At 43.9% G+C, this 19671-nt stretch overlaps 1 protein-coding gene across 1 annotated transcript in view; it reads right to left on the bottom strand.

Annotated features, from left to right (window-relative positions):
• LOC147674141 (5-hydroxytryptamine receptor 3A-like) overlaps positions 1–19671 on the bottom strand; it is an 874588-nt gene that overhangs the window by 613527 nt on the left and 241390 nt on the right. The window contains exons 2-4 of the mRNA XM_086946471.1: positions 18229–18383; positions 14183–14227; positions 11512–11621 (exon numbers count right to left, since the gene is read on the bottom strand). Of these exons, the coding sequence (XP_086802597.1) occupies positions 11512–11621; positions 14183–14227; positions 18229–18383 (310 nt within the window). The remainder of the gene's footprint in view (positions 1–11511; positions 11622–14182; positions 14228–18228; positions 18384–19671) is intronic.

The raw sequence follows: 19671 nt of genomic DNA on the forward strand, positions 1-19671 counted from the left end.
GGGATGGAAAAAAACTGCCAGATGAAACTTGTTTTTCTCTTAGAAACACGGGGCAACTCCGGGATAAATTCTGGTTGATCTCTATCCTCTTCTTCTTCTTCCTCCTCTTCCTCCTCTCTGTTGGAGGTAAATTGACTTGGTGGTCCTCTCTTCTCATGAGGAGGTGGAGGTGGTGGTGGGGGTGCACCAGCTGCAGCAAGTATGGAAGCCATTGCTGAACTCCAAGAAAATGGTCTTTCTCTCACCAAGATGAAAGTCAGAGTGAGGAAAGAAGGAGGGGTTTACATGATTTGGGAAAAGCAAAAGTTCTGAACCAATGAAAAGTGTTATTTTTAGGTCACATGACCTAGTCATACATCATTTGGAAACCAAAAGTGAAATGAACCAATGAAAAGTTTGATAAACAAGTCACATGACCTGTTCCGCTTACGTTACGCGGTGCGCGCCGCGTCTCGGATCGCTTCCGGTTCGCGGTCCGGAGCTCTTCCGGGAGCGCTAACGCGGCGCGTCATTAGACGCATTACGCGACAACGTGATACGTCGCGCTTCCGCGACGCGTCACAGTTCCGCTAACGTAACGTTTACCGGTTCGCGTACTAGATCGCGGCATCAAGATGAGCTAACGGAAAGCTTCCCGGTTCGCGAACTGGAAGCGAAGAAAAAAAATATTTAAAAAAATGTATTAATAAACATCTAAAATATATTTTAAGATTTAAAGAAGAATACATTTTACAGTTACAGATGTTAGCTTTTAAAAAACCAATGAAATTCACAGAAAAAACCATAGGTTATAGACCATATATAGTTAGGAATTTGCATTTACAAAACCTTGAAAATTCAGTGAAAAAACCATAGGTTATAGACCATATATAGTTAGGGATTTGCATTTACAAAACCTTATTTTACTCGCATAAAACCATTGAAATTCCATATATAGTTAGATGCGCTAACTATATATCGCGCACCCGCAATCCACTGCTGATGATGTCACATATTACATCATTCATGACATGGTCAGTGACATCACTGATGACATCACTGATGACAACTCAAATGACATCACTGATGACAACTCAAATGACATCACTGACAACATTACTGATGACATAAATCATGTGATAATACGATCAACCTCTTCAGACTCTAATATAACCTTAGATACACTCAGAGTAAACAGACACTCACAGACTGTCACTCATCCATGGAGTTACTCACACACCTAGTCAGTCATGCACTGAATCAATCACACCTCCATATCCTCAACTATACAGTTATACACACCTTACTTATTCAAACATATACTAACACATATTTACTCTTTTATACAATCCCTGATACAAGTTCACAATGATCCATACAGCCACTCACACATTCACTGGCTCTTATACACAGTAATTTATATATGTGAACTTTCACATGTACTGTGTTTTACATATGTACTTACTTTGACATATAGCACTGAGATATCCATTCACTCACCAATACACTCGTACACAGTCAACCACCCATACAGCTGTTTCCACATGCAGTTTTGAACCCATAGATCTAGTAAATAAACTGTTCACACATGTATGCACAGTCACACACCTCCCAGCCACCCCCACACACACACTCACTCTTCCATACAAATACTTGGGCAACCAATCAATAACCCATACAGTTACTCATATAGCTACTGATCAACACATGCAGCAGTTCATAGAACAACAGATATAATGATGCACAAATTAAGATAGTTTAGTCACTAACCCATGCACTCAGTGAGACACATTTAATCACTCTCTCATACAGTCAGTCATGCACCTACTAAATCCTTCATCCAGACACTTATACATCCACTCATTCTTCAATATGTAAGACATATTTTAACTTTACAGAAACATACAGTCACTGGATGATGTCATCAGTGATGTCATCAGTGATGTCACTGACCATGTCATGAATGATGTAATATGTGACATCATCAGCAGTGGATTGCGGGTGCGCGATATATAGTTAGCGCATCTAACTATATATGGAATTTCAATGGTTTTATGCGAGTAAAATAAGGTTTTGTAAATGCAAATCCCTAACTATATATGGTCTATAACCTATGGTTTTTTCACTGAATATATATATATATATGTATGTGTATATATATGTATATATATATATATTCACTGAAAAAACCATAGGTTATAGACCATATATAGTTAGGAATTAGCATTTACAAAACCTTGAAAATTCACTGAAAAAACCATGGGTTATAGACCATATATAGTTAGGGATTAGCATTTACAAAACCTTAATTTACTCGCACAAAACCATTGAAATTCGCATATATAGTTAGTTGCTCTATTGCGATATTTTCATTGAATTTCAATGGTTTTTTAATAGCAAATATCAAAAGCTGTAAAATGTCAAGTACGTGGTAGGTAAAAACATTTTCGTATTTATGCACGCTGATGTGATTCGAACGCTGCCCCCCCCCTCCTCTTTTCTTTTAGGAATATTCTCTCTTTGCAGATAGTGAAGGGTAGGTAACACAGGCCTTTGCCCCCGTTGTAATCCGTCGTGCCTGCTTCCCTCTCCATTTGATTGATTGTTATCCTAGCATTTATTGTTTTGGAATTGGTTCTCTTTGGTTCATTCTCTATTTACAGACAAGCACAGAGTCGCAATACTCTGTTTAGTCTTTGCAGATAGTGAAAAATCGTTACAAAACAAAAGGAATCAAGCAAAATCAGTAGGCCACTAATGGGATCTCTTTTTGACCTCGCTAAAATAGAAACATTATGAACAACCCCTCATGACAAATACGAAACTAGTGAGAGGAACTGAGCTCGATACCCTGATGGCTGCAAGACAGCTCGGCTCCGCCGCCCACGCCACCCAAAATAACGACAAACACTATGCAAATATTATAAATATATACAACACACCAGCAAAGTAACAGGGTAAAAAGTTTTATTAAATAACTATTTACATGGCAGCCTGCTGCAACATCGATCCAAACAAGCCTTTGTATTTTGGGCTCAAAATAAACCATCAATAGTAAGATTTTCATAGGTGAGTGTAGGTTCATGGTTTTCCATCCACAGACTAAAAGCCTGGAGTGGGAGTGAAAGAACAATAACTAGGTAAGAAGGAAGGCAGAGGTTGTGGGTAGGACTCTGGATATGGTATGTTGCTTGGTCCCTGAGATGCTTTGACGTCACTGCCTTGCACAAATGGCATAAGTCCTGGATGTTGGGTGCCATAGTTGAGGGTTCGGAGCAGCGCTTGTAACACTGTCTGAAGCTTATTTGCACCTGCTGCAGCTTCACTATTCTCAAAGTAAGTGGGGGCTGTTTGTGGACCTGCCTGCATTGGAAAACAATGTGATGCGGTGCCTCCCTAAACCGCTTGATGGAGGCCCCCGAGATAATTGCGCCTGCTCCACACCTTGTCCCACAATCCGTTTGACCTGAAGACACGTCCTGTGGTGCCCTGGTCCGACCATCACATATACCTGCGCCAGGAGACGGCGTGGGGTGCAGTAGAAGGGAGAGGCGGCGGGAACGAGCCTCCCCCACCTCCCCAGGTGGAGGTTTCTCAGCTACACCCCAGCGCTTCACTCGACCAGCTGACTTGCGCCCGCTCTTGCGACGCAGTGCCTCGCTCGGCCAGCTGAATTGCGCCTGCTCTTGCTATTACAACGTCTCAGCCGCAATCCAACGGAATTGCACCCGATCTTGCGGTACAGCGACAGGCGGCTGCTACGGAGCTCACAAAATGGCGGTCGGCTCCACAGACTTGGGCCTGGCCTTCAAAGATGGCTCTGGGCAACCGTGGAACTCGGACGCTTGACTGCTAGGGCATGGGCCCCATTCCCAAAAGAGTCCCCTCAGCCTTGAAGATTCTACAACAGTCACTTGGACCCCCGACTCCCGTAGACTACCGGTGGGGAGCGACTGCCATGATTGCTCGCGGGATGGCCACAACGTAGCCATGAGATGGTGGTGCTCTCATGCTAACACCAGCTTCAGTCTGAAACATCCAGAAACACTGTAGACTACCAATTCGATCAGTTCCGGTGGAGCCCCAACGTGACCCGATAGAGAAGAACTTGCCCTCCCCTCTTTGATTGATAGTTCTTGTTGCCTGTCCCTTCTCTTGTCATTTAACAGAACTTTTTGGACTGCTGAAAGGGGTTGTGTTCCGACCGCTGGTTGGTGGAGACATTTTGACTATATTCTGGACCTGCGCTGTCGCGTAATGTGTCATATGACGCGCCGCGTTAGCGCGCCCGGAAGTGCTCCGGTGCGCGAGGCGCAGCTTTCCGGAAACGATCCAGAGCGCGGTGTTAATAAAACTTTTCATTGGTTTATTTTACTTTTGTTATTCTAATGATGAAAGGCTTGGTCATATGACCTAAAAATAACACTTTTCATTGATTTCGAACATTTTTTTTCCCAAATGATGAAAGCCCCACCTTTTTTTTCTCACTCTGACTTGTAAAGCAAAGGACCCAGATGCATTTACAGTTTATCACTAACAATGTTCCAGGCCAATGTATTTTCCCGGGAAATTTACAACTGTCCTGCAAGTAAAATATTCCGAGAAAAAGGGCGTTTCTTCGTCCCATGAGGGAGCCGTTGAGCAAAAGAGGCTCGGCCTGCTGTCTTAGTCGCTGATAGGCATGAATATCAGATTCTTATCGATCACTTTATGTTGCAGGAGTGGAAAACACAACAGCCCTTGACCATTTATCTTTACTGCGTTCCTGCGTATTATACCTTTTAACCGTCATGTAATCGGGCTGCTTTATTTCACTTGCCTTTTACTGATTCGAAAACAGTGGCTATTATTCAAAACTTTACCAAAAAAGGTACTACTACCATGTTTTGTTTTAAAAACCTTTATTGTGAAAATGTCAGTATACAAATACGGGCCTATAACCACGTGGGCCGGCCACGGAGCAAACTGGAATCGTATATGATGAGGGGACATTTACACTGTAGAAGAACGTAACGGGCGGGCCTTTAGGTTGCAAGAACTAAGGTGTCTAACAGTTGCGGAATCGGTGGACGTACATTTTATAATTAAATTACGACAGGGCCAGTTACAATAAAAATATCTAGATATACATTTGCGGGCAAGTACCATGAGTGACGTTAATTCGATCTTTCAATAGTACAGTAATCAATAACACATCAGAACTTAATATCAATAGGGATGTCCAAATGTTCAATCAGTACTCGTCCCCGCCCGCCATGTGCTTCAAAACTGCATACGTATCTTGTGATATCAAGGTTGGGCAACCAGTACACAACAAGGAGTTACGAGTCCCATTTATACCGGCGCCATTTTGGGCAAGGCCAGGCAGGTCCAGGATATAGTCAAAATGTCTCCACCAACAAGCGGTCGGACCAGAACCCCTTTCGGCAGTCCAAAAAGGTTCCGTTAAATGACAACAGAAGAGATAGGCAACAAGAACAATCAGTCAAAAGAGGGGACGCTTTCATGAATGGGGCCCATGGCCTAGCAGGCAAGCGTCCGAGTTCCAAGGTGTCCCAGGGCCATTTTAGTGGACCAGGCCCAAATCCAAAGAGCCGTCGCCATTTTGAAAGTCTTGTTGCAGCCGCCTTTCGCTGCACCGCAAGAGTAAGCGCAATTCAGCCGGATGGTGGACGAGACGCTGTAGCCGCAAGAGCGGGCGCAACTCAGCTGGATGGGGGGTGAGGCACTGTGCCGCAAGAGCGGGCGGAACTCAGCTGGAAGGCGAGTGAAACGCTAAGAGGCGCCCCACTGCAGATGAGGTACCTCCACCTGGGGAGGCGAGAGAGGCCCGTTTGCGCTGCCTCCCCCCCCCCCCCCGGGCACCCCACGCCGTCTTTCGGCACAGCATTGTAGGATGGCCACACCAGTGAAACTTGCTGGACACCACCTCGGTGCCATCCGGATCTCGGCGCGTTTGAGGCACTGTACCGCAAGAGTGGGCGAAATTCAGCTGGATGGCGGGTGAGTCACTGTACCGCAAGAGCGGGCGAAACTCAGCTGGATGGCGGGCGAGTCACTGTACCGCAAGAGTGGGTGAAATTCAGCTGGATGGCGGGTGAGTCGCTGTACCGCAAGAGCGGGCGAAACTCAGCTGGATGGAGGGTGAGGCACTGTGCCGCAAGAGCGGGCGCAACTCTGCTGAACGGCGAGGGAAACGGTAAGGGGCGCCCCACTGCAGATGAGGTGCCTCCACCTGGGGAGGCGGGAGAGGGCCGTTTGCGCCGCCGCCCCCCCCCCCGGGCAACCCACGCCGTCTTTCAGCGCAGCATTGTAGGATAGCCACACCAGTGCGGCAACTTGCTGGACACCACCTCGGTGCCATCTGGATCTCGACGTGTTGTGCTGCCTTCGGCCTATTCGCACATCGGTCCGCTACTGACGCCGCCTCACAGGCCAACGGATTTTGTAGGCTTTTTATAGCCCAAAGCCACATAATTGGTCATGTGACTTGTTTATAAAACTTTTCATTGGTTCATTTTACTTTTGGTTTCCTAATGATGAAATGCTTGATCATATGACCTAAAAATAACACTTTTCATTGGATTGAAACATTTTTTTTTCCCAAACGATGAAAGCCCCACCTTTTTTTTTCTCACTCGGCAATCCAAAAAGGTTCCGTTAGATGACAACAGAGGGGACAGGCAACAAGAACCATCAGTCAAAAAAGGGGAGGGCAAGTTCTTCCTTACCGGGTCACGTTGGGGCTCCACCAGAAGTCATCGAATTGATAGCCTACAGTGTTTCTGGATGTTTCAGACTGAAGCTGGCGTCAGCATGAGAGCACCACCATCTCGTAGCTCCGTCGTGGCCATTCCGCAAGCAATCATGGCAGCCGTTCCCCACCGGAAGCCTGCGGGAGTCGGGGGGCCCGATGACTTTTGTAGAATCTTCAAGGCTGAGGGGACGCTTTCGAGAATGGGGCCCAAGCCCTAGCAGGCAAATGTCCGAGTTCAAATGTGTCCCAGGGCCATTTTAGTGGACCAGGCCCAAATCCGAAGAGTCGGCCGCCATTTTAAGAGTCCTGTGGCAGCCGCCTATCGCTGCACCGCAAGAGTGGGCGCAATTCAACTGGATGGTGGGCGAGACGCTGTCGCTGCAAGAGCGGCGCAACTCAACTGGATGGTGGACGAGACGCTGTAGCCGCAAGAGCGGGCGGTAAACAGCTGAATGGCGGATGAGGCACAGTGCAGCAAAAGGGGGCGGAAAACCGCTGAATGGCAACTGAAACGGTAAAGGGGCGCCCCACTACAGCAGACGAGCCTCCACTTGGGGAGGCCCGTACACGCTGCCTCCCCCCCCTGGGGCGCCCCACGCCGTTTTTCGGTGCAGCATTGTAGGATGCCAAGACCAGTGCGGCAAGTAAAGGACATCACCTGGGTGCCGTCCAGATCTCAGCGCGTTGTGCTACCTTCGGACTATTCGCACAACAGACCGCTACTGACGCCACCTCACAGCAGCCCATTGTTGCTTTGTTTAAAAAAAAAATTTTTTCACGTGTTTACTGTTTTTGGTGCGTTGTATATATTTATAAGTTATTAAAGTGTTATAATCCTACTACTTTGTTGGAGTGCTATATATTTTTAATGTGACACATAATTGTGAATACTTTGATGTACAAAAAGGCATCCCTGGAATCTTCCGCTTCAGGCTCGGTCCCACACACCCTCACAGTGAGAATCCCCTCCCCAATCACAATACAGGATTGTTATCAGATAGTAGGAACACGTGTGGTGTGACGGATCTCATGGGGTGGGGGCCTTGATCTACTGTAACTCCTTTGAAGAGGGGTGATTCTTTACAGTTGAGGTCATAAACTACATCCGCAAGGCTAGGTGATAGCCTGGGACCGGCCTGGACAATCAGACACAGAGGAAGAGGAGTGTCAGAGGGTGCGGTAGTGAATAGGGTGAAAGGGAGGTGTCGGGCGGGCACAGGGTGTGATTCTCAGGGAAGAGCAGCGCAGATGGGGGGAGGTTTATGGCTCATGCATGAGAGAGAGAGCGGGGGTGACCAGTGCGTGGGGGAGATGCTTGCGAGGGTGGGGAGCCATGCTGAGGATCGGCGGCGTGCAGAGAGTGGGTCTGGTCAAGGCATCTAAAATGGCTACTGTGCACGACAAAAGTGTGGCATTGGAAAAAAAGCAAGATGGCGCAGACAATGTTTATCAATACCGATTAATTTATAACAATTATTTTTAACAATATATTTACTCGCAGTGTCAAAATGGCGGTCAACACTTCCTGATTTCCTTCGAATCGAACGTTAACAGACGTCTCGCAGCAAAAAAAAAAAAAAACGCTCACGCGCAGCCGCTGGAAGACAAGTATCAACATATATGAGCATCCTCAGCCACCCTCAGTAAACATAGGGGGTCAGGATACGTCTCCCGTACCCCCTTATACCCATTTCTCACATTGTTTTTCCTCCATCTTGTAATTTAATTAAAACGAAACACAAAATGGCGAATTCCCGTTTCGTGTCCCGGTTCGCTACCCGGTTCGCGAACCGGAAAGCGCTTCTACCGCAAAAAATCTAATTTTTTTTATTTGTCCCTCGGGACCCTTTAATAACCCCAACATCATTCCTAGGGGGTCAAGAGGGGTCTACCTTGTATACCACAGAATCTAGGTATTGATGCATGCAAATACTTATTGAAAAATCGGTCCATCTCACAACTCATACACACCAACATGTTATTAGACATGATGTGGTTTTGCCTGGGTACTTGCTTTGCCCCCAGCTTTGCCGGGTTATACCTGGGCTGGTGGGAGGAGCTAGTGGTGAACAACATCCCCCACTTTAGTACCCACGCCGTCCTATGGATAAGATACATAGATGACATCTTCTGCGTTTGGAAGGGCACGCTCAACCAAGCACAAGAGTTTGAGTCCATTATTAACAATAATGACCTCAACCTAAAATTTACAAGTCAAATGAGCCAAACCAACCTAGAGTTCCTGGACGTCAGTCTGACAGTTAAGGAGGGGGTACTTATTATCACTATTTCGAAAGGAAACGGCAGGAAATAGCCTCCTTAATGCAGACAGTTGCCACCCAACCTCACTCATACACAGTATTCCATTTGGGGAACTCATCAGGGCTAAAAGGAACTGCAGCACGGTAGATGGTTTTGAAAAGGAAAAAGAAACCATGAAGAAAAGGTTTTTAGACAGGGGTTACTCAAAGAAAACCATCAAACAGGCAGAAGAAAAAGTAGCCCAGATGGAAAGAAAAGATCTCCTAATTCCAAAAAAACGCAATGAGGAAGAAACGATTCGCTTTATAACCACATACAACTGTCAATCTTGGGAAGTCAGACGTGGGTTAAAAAAGTTTTGGGAGATCCTCAGATTAGACAAAGATCTAGAAGAGGTAATAAATGTCACTCCATCAGTTACCTATAAAAAAGTGAGGTCTTTGAAAGACATGCTCAGCACAACACTGATTAAAAATTGCCCCAAGCAAAATGCAATACAAGGATTTTATCCCTGTAAAAAGTGCAAAGCGTGTAAAACCAGTAAAAACTGTAAATCAATAAAACTCTCCCCTAATCAAGATGAACACACCATCACCAAGCATCTAAGCTGCTTTACCGAATATGCTATTTACGCATTACAATGCCCATGTAAAAAATCCTACATTGGGTGCACGACAAAACAAGCAAAACTCAGGGTCTTAGAACATCTAAGGGCCATAAAAAATCTTAATCAGCAGTACCCAGTAGCAAGGCATTTTGCCCTAGAACATAATCAGAATCCCAACCTGCTAACATTTGTGGTACTTGACTGTGTTGAAAACAAAGAAAGGGGTGGCAATAGATGGCTCGATTTAAGAAAACTGGAGTCCAAATACATAATTAAGTATAATACAATCCAACCGGGGGGTCACAACCTCGGGGAAGAATTACCAATACATCTGTATGACTGAATGTAATTATATATTCTTCATCATTTGAACTGGTTTTGCACATAGTGCCTGCATTGAAAAATATAAATGTGCGTTTTTAAATTTGTTTGCCACCACCTTTTGATAATAACTGCTAACTTTTAACTGAGTTATTATTTTCATTGCACATGCACATCACAATAAGGATTGATGTTGAAGACACATATGCTAAAATATACACGTTGTCTCTTTGTTACAGATTTTGGAGGCCTGCCCACTGGGGCTTGATGAAGAATGTGTCAAACACGTATTGCACAATATTTCTATTTTTGTATGCCCACTGGGGCGCTATAGACTCCTTTACAACCATGGATCATGGTTAAAATATTGCCTGATCGTTTGTCTAATGTGTGCAATACCTATCATCATCTTGGAGGCTTCACTGTATGGCTGACAAGGACGTCACAAGACATTCTATTGCAATTGATTATGTTCGCCAATTTGAGCAATCATCAGATTGGGCAGAAATGCATATTTGACTGTTCATAATATTTAAGGCACCACTTTGTACATATGAATTAACGCAATGTTTATTTGCTAAATATGTCACTTTACAATATGCGCTGTAACAATGTGTAAAGCGGTAGCAACAAAGTAGCTACGATAGTCTGTTTTCATGTCAACTATCACGTGATTTGTGCAAACACTGAATCTGTCACTTTAAAAGTTTGGCGCTTTGATTTACACTCCACCCGTGAGCAAGAGGTAGGCGTACCTCGAAACGCGTAGGGTTGTTTTTCTGCCAAATAAATCTTTAAGCACTTTGAAACCGAGTTGGGCTTCGACTCTGGTTTTTCCAAAAGGATTGCGGTACCAGGATTTTGATATATATATATATATATATATATATATATATATATATATATATATATATATATATATATATATATATATATATATATAGATAGACAGATAGATAGATAGATAGATAGATAGATAGATAGATAGATAGATAGATAGATAGATAGATAGATAGATAGATAGATAGATAGATAGATAGATAGATAGATTTATTTCAAGTTTCAAGAAAACGATTACGTTTTGGCAGTGTAATTGTGGAAATGAACACAGAAGAGCCATGTGAATTCACTAAGTAAGCCCCTCTTCCAGGCTCAATCGTCTTCTTATTGCCAGTAACGTTGATTTTTTATTTATGAATGCATGCAATCCCCGGAGAGGCGATACACTCACTTCACAATGCACAACATACTTTTCGTTACGATTTACAGACATCTGCAATAATGGATATTGTTTGGAGAAAGGTTAAAACTCATGAGACAGGATGCAATATTTCATAATTAACGGACGATCGATGCGCTAGATGTGTGTTTTAATACAGATCGTGTGATCCATCACTTAACTACTTAAAATAAAGACTTCCTGCCACAGACTGCATCGAAGTGTGATTAATAGATTATTATAGGAAGATACTAAATGGCAGTGAATTGGGCTGCGTCAGTCCTGGGTGGCAAACAACAATTTCTAACAACGTAATTTTTTTTATCCAAATGGCTCCATGAAAGTAAATCAATCCCAAACACTTACATTTCATAGACAAAGAGGTCTGGCCTCCACACCGACGATGTGCCAACAGAAATTTTTGAAATGCCACAAAATTGTGTTGGATCCCATGTCAAATACTGATTTTCCCATTTCTGAAAGACAAATTTTCATAATTTCTGTCAGAAACTCTGGGTGGTGCATCCGCATTTAGAATAGTTTCTTTCAACTCAGGATTTGTACTTCATATTAAAGCTAACAATTTGACTAAATGCATCAATTAAATGCAACCTTTGACCTTCACAGTGGCAGTAGGTATGGTTTAAGCTCCGTGCACTCAGGTCAAATACAAAGGCATGTTTACAAAGCATATAGATTTGGATTTTGTATACTGCATACAGAAACACTGCATCCCTGCACAAGTTAACACACATCACTTGCCTTGTACATATCCTAGAAAGCAAAACTGATGTATGTGATTTGATGGAAAAACTTAAATTGAGAAACGACATCGGAGGAAACCAAATGATCGAAAAACAATTTTAGAGACAGACAATTTTAAAGGAAAACAAATAAATCGAAATGTAATAGATATACATTTCAAGGAAATATCATTTTAGGGAAAAGTCTGTATTTCCATTAAAGTTGAGCAGAATTTAGGGGTGGTGAGGGTTTTATAGGTTAATGGATAAATCGAGTTTTGGGTTGATGAGGGTTTTAAGGGGCCAGGGGAGAGTGGATTAAACATAGAAAGCTGTTTTTGGGGTTCAGGGATAGGTGCAGTAAGGTTTTTTTCAGGATCAGGAAGGGGTGGAGTTTATGCGTGTGAGGGTTTTTTGAGATCAGGAATGGATGGTCTTTAGGGGTGATGAGAGGTTTTTAGGATTCACGGATGAGTGGAGTGTAAGTGTGTTTTCTGGATATTATTGTTCAAGGATTGTTCAATGGGAGGTTTGAAGGTTTAGTCATGGATCTCATTTGAAGGGCATTTAGGGTTTAGGAATACAAGGAGTTGAGGGGTGGTGGGGATTTTACGGGTCAGGGATTGGTGGAGTTCATGGGCAGAAAAGACTTGTTAGAGGTTATCGTGGTGAGAGATTTTGAGGGCTCAGGGATGAGTGGGGTTTAGATATAGAAAGGGGTTTTTAGGGTTGAGGAAAGGGCGGAGTTTAGATTTTGTACATGGTTTTTAGTGTTGAGTGATAGGGGTGTTTAGGGGTGGTTATGTTTTTTTTAGGTTCAGGTATGGGTGGAGATTAGGGATAGTGAGGGGTTTTAAGGGTTCAACAATGGGTGGTATTTAGGGATAGAAATAACTTTTAGGATTTAGGGGTGGCAGGAGTTTAGGTGTCATGGCTGGAAAGAGTTGTTGTGTAGTGAGGGTCTTTCAGGGTTCAGTGATGGGTGGAATTTAGGGGGAAAATAGGGTTTTGAGGGTTCAGGATGGGTTGAGTTTAGGGGTCAGGGTTCAGTAGAATTCAGACATGATGTGAGGTTTTTAGGAGGCAGTGACTGGTGGTTTAAGGTTTGTCAGGTGTCATGAATCAATGGTGTATAGGGAAGGTGGGGAGTCGAAAAGCTAAAAGCATCCAAACTAATTGCTTGAAAATGTAATAAATATCATCCAAAATAATGTTCCCTGAAGTAAAGCACTGAAATAAATTCCTCAGACAATGTTTCGGAAAGTAAGGCTTCCTACCAGTGCTGTTATACCTTAAAAAATAAGCATGCAAAAGTCAATTTCGAAAAAAAGGTATTCTATGAATAGGTTTTAATGAAATGGCAAATGCCATTCAGTCTGTAATTTTTTATTAAATAGTTTAGGTGAAATGGTTTCTCGTAAACCAATAAATAGTTTTGCTATGAAATCACATTCAATCAAGTAACACATACTTATGGCAAGTAGGCGCACACATTCTAACACTATTACAGACTACCATGAATTCAGACCATAAGATATTCATGTGTCCAAGCACACAAAAAGACAGGCACACATGCAAACAGGCCACCAGTCATGAAATCATCCTTGCAAACAATTAGATATAAATGCATTCATGTTCAATAACCAAAGAGTATCCATGGACCCATGCATATAGATTAGCATCCAGAGGCACAGACATGTAGATGCAAATCCAGTTCCAAAAACACAAATAATGAAAGACAACACCCAAGCAGACACATACATGGGCAGAGGGGCTGATGGGTGGCTAGATGAATAGACATACTGATGTAGGCTTCCTCTCTGTTTATTGTTTGCCCTCTGCAAACGGAAATCAAATTCTCATTGGACATATCACTGATGACTGAATTATTGGTTTCTCCACAAAGAATTCACTTTTACTGGGAAATTAAGTACGTTGGCACCAAGCCGCTTAAATCCTACTCATTTTTGGCAATGTCATCTGTGGGTAATAATAAGAACAGCATATGTTGTGGGAATCAACATGTAAGTTCCAATGTGTACATTATGTTTATGGTCATTCATAATGAAGGAATCAAATACCAAACACAAATAGGTATTTCAGCAGGGACGTAGGAGTGGATGTCATGGTAACACCAAGAGCACCATCATCTGTTGTGCTGTGAATCACTTGCTTTGCACATTGCACAATTTTACAGGGTTGCATGGTTGTCTCAGTTTTGAATGCAGTACTGGATTCTCAGTCACCACACTGATCTCCAAATGATTGCATATTTTGAAAGTGCTCCAACTTACTATATCAAGCCAACCAAATGTTTTGAGGGTTTGAAATTTCATGTCCTGAAAGGAAAATAGAAATATATACACCTTAGAAAATGCAAATCAGAAAAAAATACACAAGTTTAGTTTTCTTAGCAATTTTGTCAACAAACATTTGGTGGGAAAGGAAACAAGGGAACCCTCTCACTTGGAGCCTGGGCATAAAGTTTTATAAGAACAACAACGGCTCCTGTGGAAAAATATATATTTTGTACGGATAAATACAGTGGACAAGGGCAATGTGGGAGGTATCTGGAATGACAAAGAAATAAGCTGTATATACACTCTGTAGGTATGATCATCAATTCACATGGTTTATGTAATTAAAACCAATTTTCACAAAGCATTAACAATATCATATACATACAAGAAAGTAATACCAAAGTGACGGTGTGCCCCAAGTGAACCTATAGAGAAAGGAACCTCTACTCCTAAAGTGCGAAATATTTGCGTGTGTAAAAATACAGGAGGTTTCATTTAGTTAGAAGAGATGCCCCAGTAACATATTAACAATCAGTATACAATAGTTGATGAGTATAAACAACTATTGGGCATGGTCTGTCTCTTTTTAGTTGTCGATGACGTTTCGACCCATATCGACTGGAGGGTCTCCTCAGGACTGGTCAATGTGGGGACACCTGTAGGGGACATGCGCTGTTTAGCTATTAAAACAAGGTGACACCATGAATTATAAGTGAGAACCAGAAAAACTTATAAGGATTCCAGCCGGGACCCCTGATGTGGGTGAGGCAAACAGGCAAGCGATTGATAGCAAGTGGTCCAGTGGATCCGCGGAATTTACAAACGGGCGGTGGCAGGAGAGGCATGAGACTAGATCCACACAAGGGCGCTCTGTGTATAGATATGTGTGAGACCTGTCTGGCTTTTTGCGTAGTCCCTCCAATTTATTATTTATTTTGTCCCCTTTTTGCCCCTCATACCCTTAATAATTTTTGTCCACTGACTTTTTCTAGGTGTTGGCCAAGGGGATAGGTGTTCTTTTTCCCCTCATAGTTTTTCACCTCAGGCCCAGAGGCCTGTTCTGACAGGAAAAGTTGGAACCACACAAAATGGTGGCTACCAACTGCCCTAACTGTCAAACTCAGAACTTGCCCATAGCCTAGCATAGGGCGTTCCAGAACCTTCTGGTCCATTCTGGACCACTGAGGGTCAGCCTATATAAGGCGGAATGCGGGGCAGCCATTTTGTCTACCTGAGAGAGTCAGCTGGAGGACAGGCTATCTTGGAAGGTGGGGAGAGACTAGTGCGAGGGTTGATCTCCTGGTCTGGGAAGCAGCCTAATTAATCCACCCCTCTACTCCTCCTTTGGGATCCTTGTCTTGTCCCCGCTGTGGCTGTTTAAGGGAGACCCTGGGCGCCTGACTAACCCCTAGCTTGAAAATAGTGGGGTGGGAACAGGAGAAGGAGACTGTGGCGCTGCGAAGCGCAGTCCTCTGCCCAGTGAAAGAGACTCAGGAAGAATAACCCTCATCCCTAGACATCAACTTCCATCCAGACTTGAATTGTAAAAGGACTTTGCGGAGTGGGGAAGTGGGAGCTGAGGTGAAAATCGAACCAGCACTGTTTCCTACCTTCCTGGGTGCTGGGGAAGGCTTGTGCCCTTGTGTCCTGAGAGGCCCTGGCCGGACGTGCAGTCGGCCGATCCCTGGATTTCCTGGTGAACTGGCAAGTGGTGAAGGGTGCCGGTTTCTCTGAGGCAGCGCCGCCTCAACTGTGAGCGGGACCCCTGGGGTACTGATCGAGCACTGTGATAGCGCCTCCCCGGGATCCACTGAGCCTGAGAAGCCTTGCGGGGCTTCCCTTTGTGAGCGGGACCCCGGGGGCGCCTTCCACGCTCCTGACGCATTGCCTGCAGCGCTCTGATTAACCTGGAAAGTGAGGGCGAGACACTGCTTAAAGGCGCCTTCGCGCATGCCCCAGTCGTTGTAGCAATCCCCACAGGAGGGGCCTAGGACCGAGCAGGCCCGTGCGAGTAGTGTCCTTCCTGGGAGCGGCCGCCGTGAGAGGCGGTACCAACGCGGGCGTCTCCGCGCATGTCAGCGGGAGTAGCAGCCCCCGCCGGTCAACGTTGAGGAGGAGCGCCGGCTACCGCTGCAGCCAGAGTGAGTGTCCCGCCTCTCCCCTCTGCTCGCGCGCCACACGGAGGAGCTGGCCGAGCAGAGAGGGGGAACTGAGGGGGCATCTTGTTATCGTTCCTTCCTTCCACTCAAGCGCCAAGCAAGAGGAGCTGGCCTGAGTGAGGAGGGGGGAGCAGGGGAGCTTTGTGAGGCGAGAGAGCCTTTACCACCCTCGTTTTTCCTGGCCATATCGGTGGTGAATTCCACCAAGCGACTGGCGAAGGAAGGACCCAGCAACAGATTATTCTCAAGTAAGGAGGTGAATTGCAGGGGGAAGCGGCGCTAGCGCCTACAGTGAAGCAATTAAGGCACTGGTCGTTTTCAACCCTGTTTAATACAGGTTGGGGAGTAGCACAAAGGAACCTGCTGGATAAATGAAGGAATAAATTCCTCATGGAGATTGCTGGTCTTTAACTAAACTTCTGATTAAACTGAAAACTCCTCATTGCAGTTAAATCTGGTCTGGTCAATGTTGGGGAATTGTTTGAATGTATAATTGATGACAAATACTGAAATAAGTTAGCATCCCTGAGGATAGAGTTACTGATTATAAGTCATTTAAATGTAATGTGATGAGAATTTAAGAGTACTATGTTTTTGACATTATTTGGCATTTCTAAACGTACTGGTGTTTTTCCCTGACAGAATGCATTACATTGAACTGTAAATTCTAAAACCAAGAGAACAAAGAGTATATTATTTTTATAAACAAGTACTTATTTTCCTAACCAATTGGTGTAGTGTCCTTTTTAAGTGTATTGCGTGGATTTACTGCTGGGTGGTCTGCAACCTTCACACTGTGCCTCTAGAATTGTAGGTCTTGCCCCTAGGACAGGCTACCCAAGGTGACCTGACATCCCAGGTTCTAACAATATGTCTAAAACTTATTATTGGAAAACTTGAATCTTGTCGATTTCAGTCAATGAATCCAGACGATGCTGGCGCTATGGTGTAGCGCGAACCTTGTGGACGGTCTTTCTGGCGTGTCCTCTCCTGTCGGTGCAATGAGGACACGCCAGAAAGACCGTCCACGAGTTAACTGAGAATGAAAATAATCATCTGAGGTCTTTATTAGAGCCAAGGGCAAACACAAATATTCTGGGTGTTCTTAGCTCAGTAAACCAGCAGTTTGGCCATATACAGGATGCTTTTCGTAAGCATTTTAGAGAGAGGAATCAGTTGTGTTTACCGTTGGTCTAAGCTATCCTGAGTGGTAATTCTGTACATGAAAAGAGTATCTTGACATCACTTCATGGGCATTGTTTAAGGTCTTGGGACACTTCAGGTGGTTATTGAAATGTATAAGTTTTCTCTTTCTGGTTCATATTGGGATCTTAGCTACACCTTCTGGGTAGAAAAGGTGGCTTAAGCTGTTTCCATACAGAGAAGTGGCTATTACTGATAGATTGTATACTAGTTTGTTTAATTTCACTTGTATATATGGTATTGAGTGAGATGGTGTCAATGTTTGACTCGCTACCATTTCAACATGTTACTCAGTGCATCTTATCAGCGAATATTTCTGGGTTTTTATAATCAAACACTTCACTATATCCACATCTTTAGTTGCTTGGAGCTATTTGTCCCACTTTGGTTTGGTATAATATCTTACATATCCGCCTGATGTCTCTTTCTATCACCACCCTACACTTCCTGTATCTTTAGCTCACACCTGCTTTTTTATCAGTACTTTCTTTGTTTGGCTTAGTTTTTAGTCTCCATCCTTCGGTCTCTCTTGCTTCCTTTCTCTTTCTAGGCCTAAGTTTAATGATGACAAATAAGTTCCAACTCCCAAATGTTAGTGCCAGTGTCCACCACCAGCAAACACCTCCACATGTTAAGCACTACTTCCAATCCATAGCATTATGAGTGACACCATCTTACCAGATCTAGTATTGCGTACAAAGTGAAATCCAGCGTCACTACAGTAGTGTCCCTTGTGTCTTTCACGGGACGCACATCATGAAACAGTGGTTCCGTCAGAATGGTCAAGTTCTTTATCACATCGTAGAAACCACAACTTTCCGAATATGTCATAACTGTGATAAAAAACAAGATACATAAACTTTATTTAGTGGAGATTCAAAAGTCAGCTTGGAATATGCGGTAAACACATGTACTAACTGTTTTGGGTGTCAATTGGGCCAAAACACCACTCGAACAAGCTGTCAAAAATACATACTTGCCATATCATCGGGTATGTCTGCCTATTTTTCAGTCTTGGACGGTGGATTATTAGTAGGGGTAAGTATGCGCCTACCACTAGAAATAAGGCCACCACCGCAAGATAAGGTCCAGTCAAGGTATCAACAACTTAGTCCCTGGATCAACCCTTGGGAGCTGGCTGCGAGCAGGCAAGCTTAGCTCAGGGGACAAGTATACAAAGCATTTAAAAACACCAATACATTAACTAGGTAAGACACAACACACAATAAAAGTCCCACACCAATTTATATTAATAGAAAATATTTGTATATTTAGAATGACAGCAAAATGACAAACATCCAATATAGGCAATTGGAGATATGAATTTTTAAAGATCAAACACATTCTAGTGCTTAAAAACATTTAGGGCCAACTTGGGACATCGTCATGCTTTTTACCTTCGGAATTAGAAATTTTTCTGGAGGATGTTGACTCGATGTCATGCAGTCCCCTCCAGCAGGCCGATTACAATCCAACTTTGTCAGATTGCTTCTCAGCGAGGCAGCAGGCAAATCCTGGAAGTCTGGAGCACCGGAGCTGTTAGCTGGACCATTCTGAAATCCTGCCCAGTCGCGGTTGAAAGCAGTCGGCTTCACTCTCGACGTTGGGTCAGTCCCAATATGGAGCTTTTTCCAAAACTTGCTCCAAACCTTTCCAAACTTCTGGAAATTCTTCCTGATCTTCCTCTTGGGGTTCGAAGTGTCCAAAACACAAATCCAAGGGTCTAGAAACTCTGAGATGGTTCTTGGAAGTTTAGAACTAGAATTCCCACAATGCACTTGGCTAAATTCTTAAACGTCCACTGGACGTACTCCAGGCTGGGGACGTCTTAAGGGAGATGGTGCAGGGAAGGTATGTTAACCTGTTTCTTTCAGGAAGTCCACTCCCTAGTCCTTTTTGAAGCAAGGCAAAGTCCTCAGGCTTGTAGTTCCAAGTGTGCAACAGGAACAGTCATTTAGAGAGCAATCCTGTGTGGTGTAGATGAAGGTTCCAGTGGCTCAGTCCTTCTTCTCCTTGTAGTTTCAGACAGCAAATCTGAGTTCCTATGCAGCACTCACATATTTATTCAATGATCTGGGGCGATAAGCAGGGGGCCACCCATGTCAAATAAGGTGCAGGGTG

This window comes from Lissotriton vulgaris, chromosome 12, assembly GCF_964263255.1.
Source record: "Lissotriton vulgaris chromosome 12, aLisVul1.2, whole genome shotgun sequence".
Taxonomy (NCBI): domain Eukaryota; kingdom Metazoa; phylum Chordata; class Amphibia; order Caudata; family Salamandridae; genus Lissotriton; species Lissotriton vulgaris.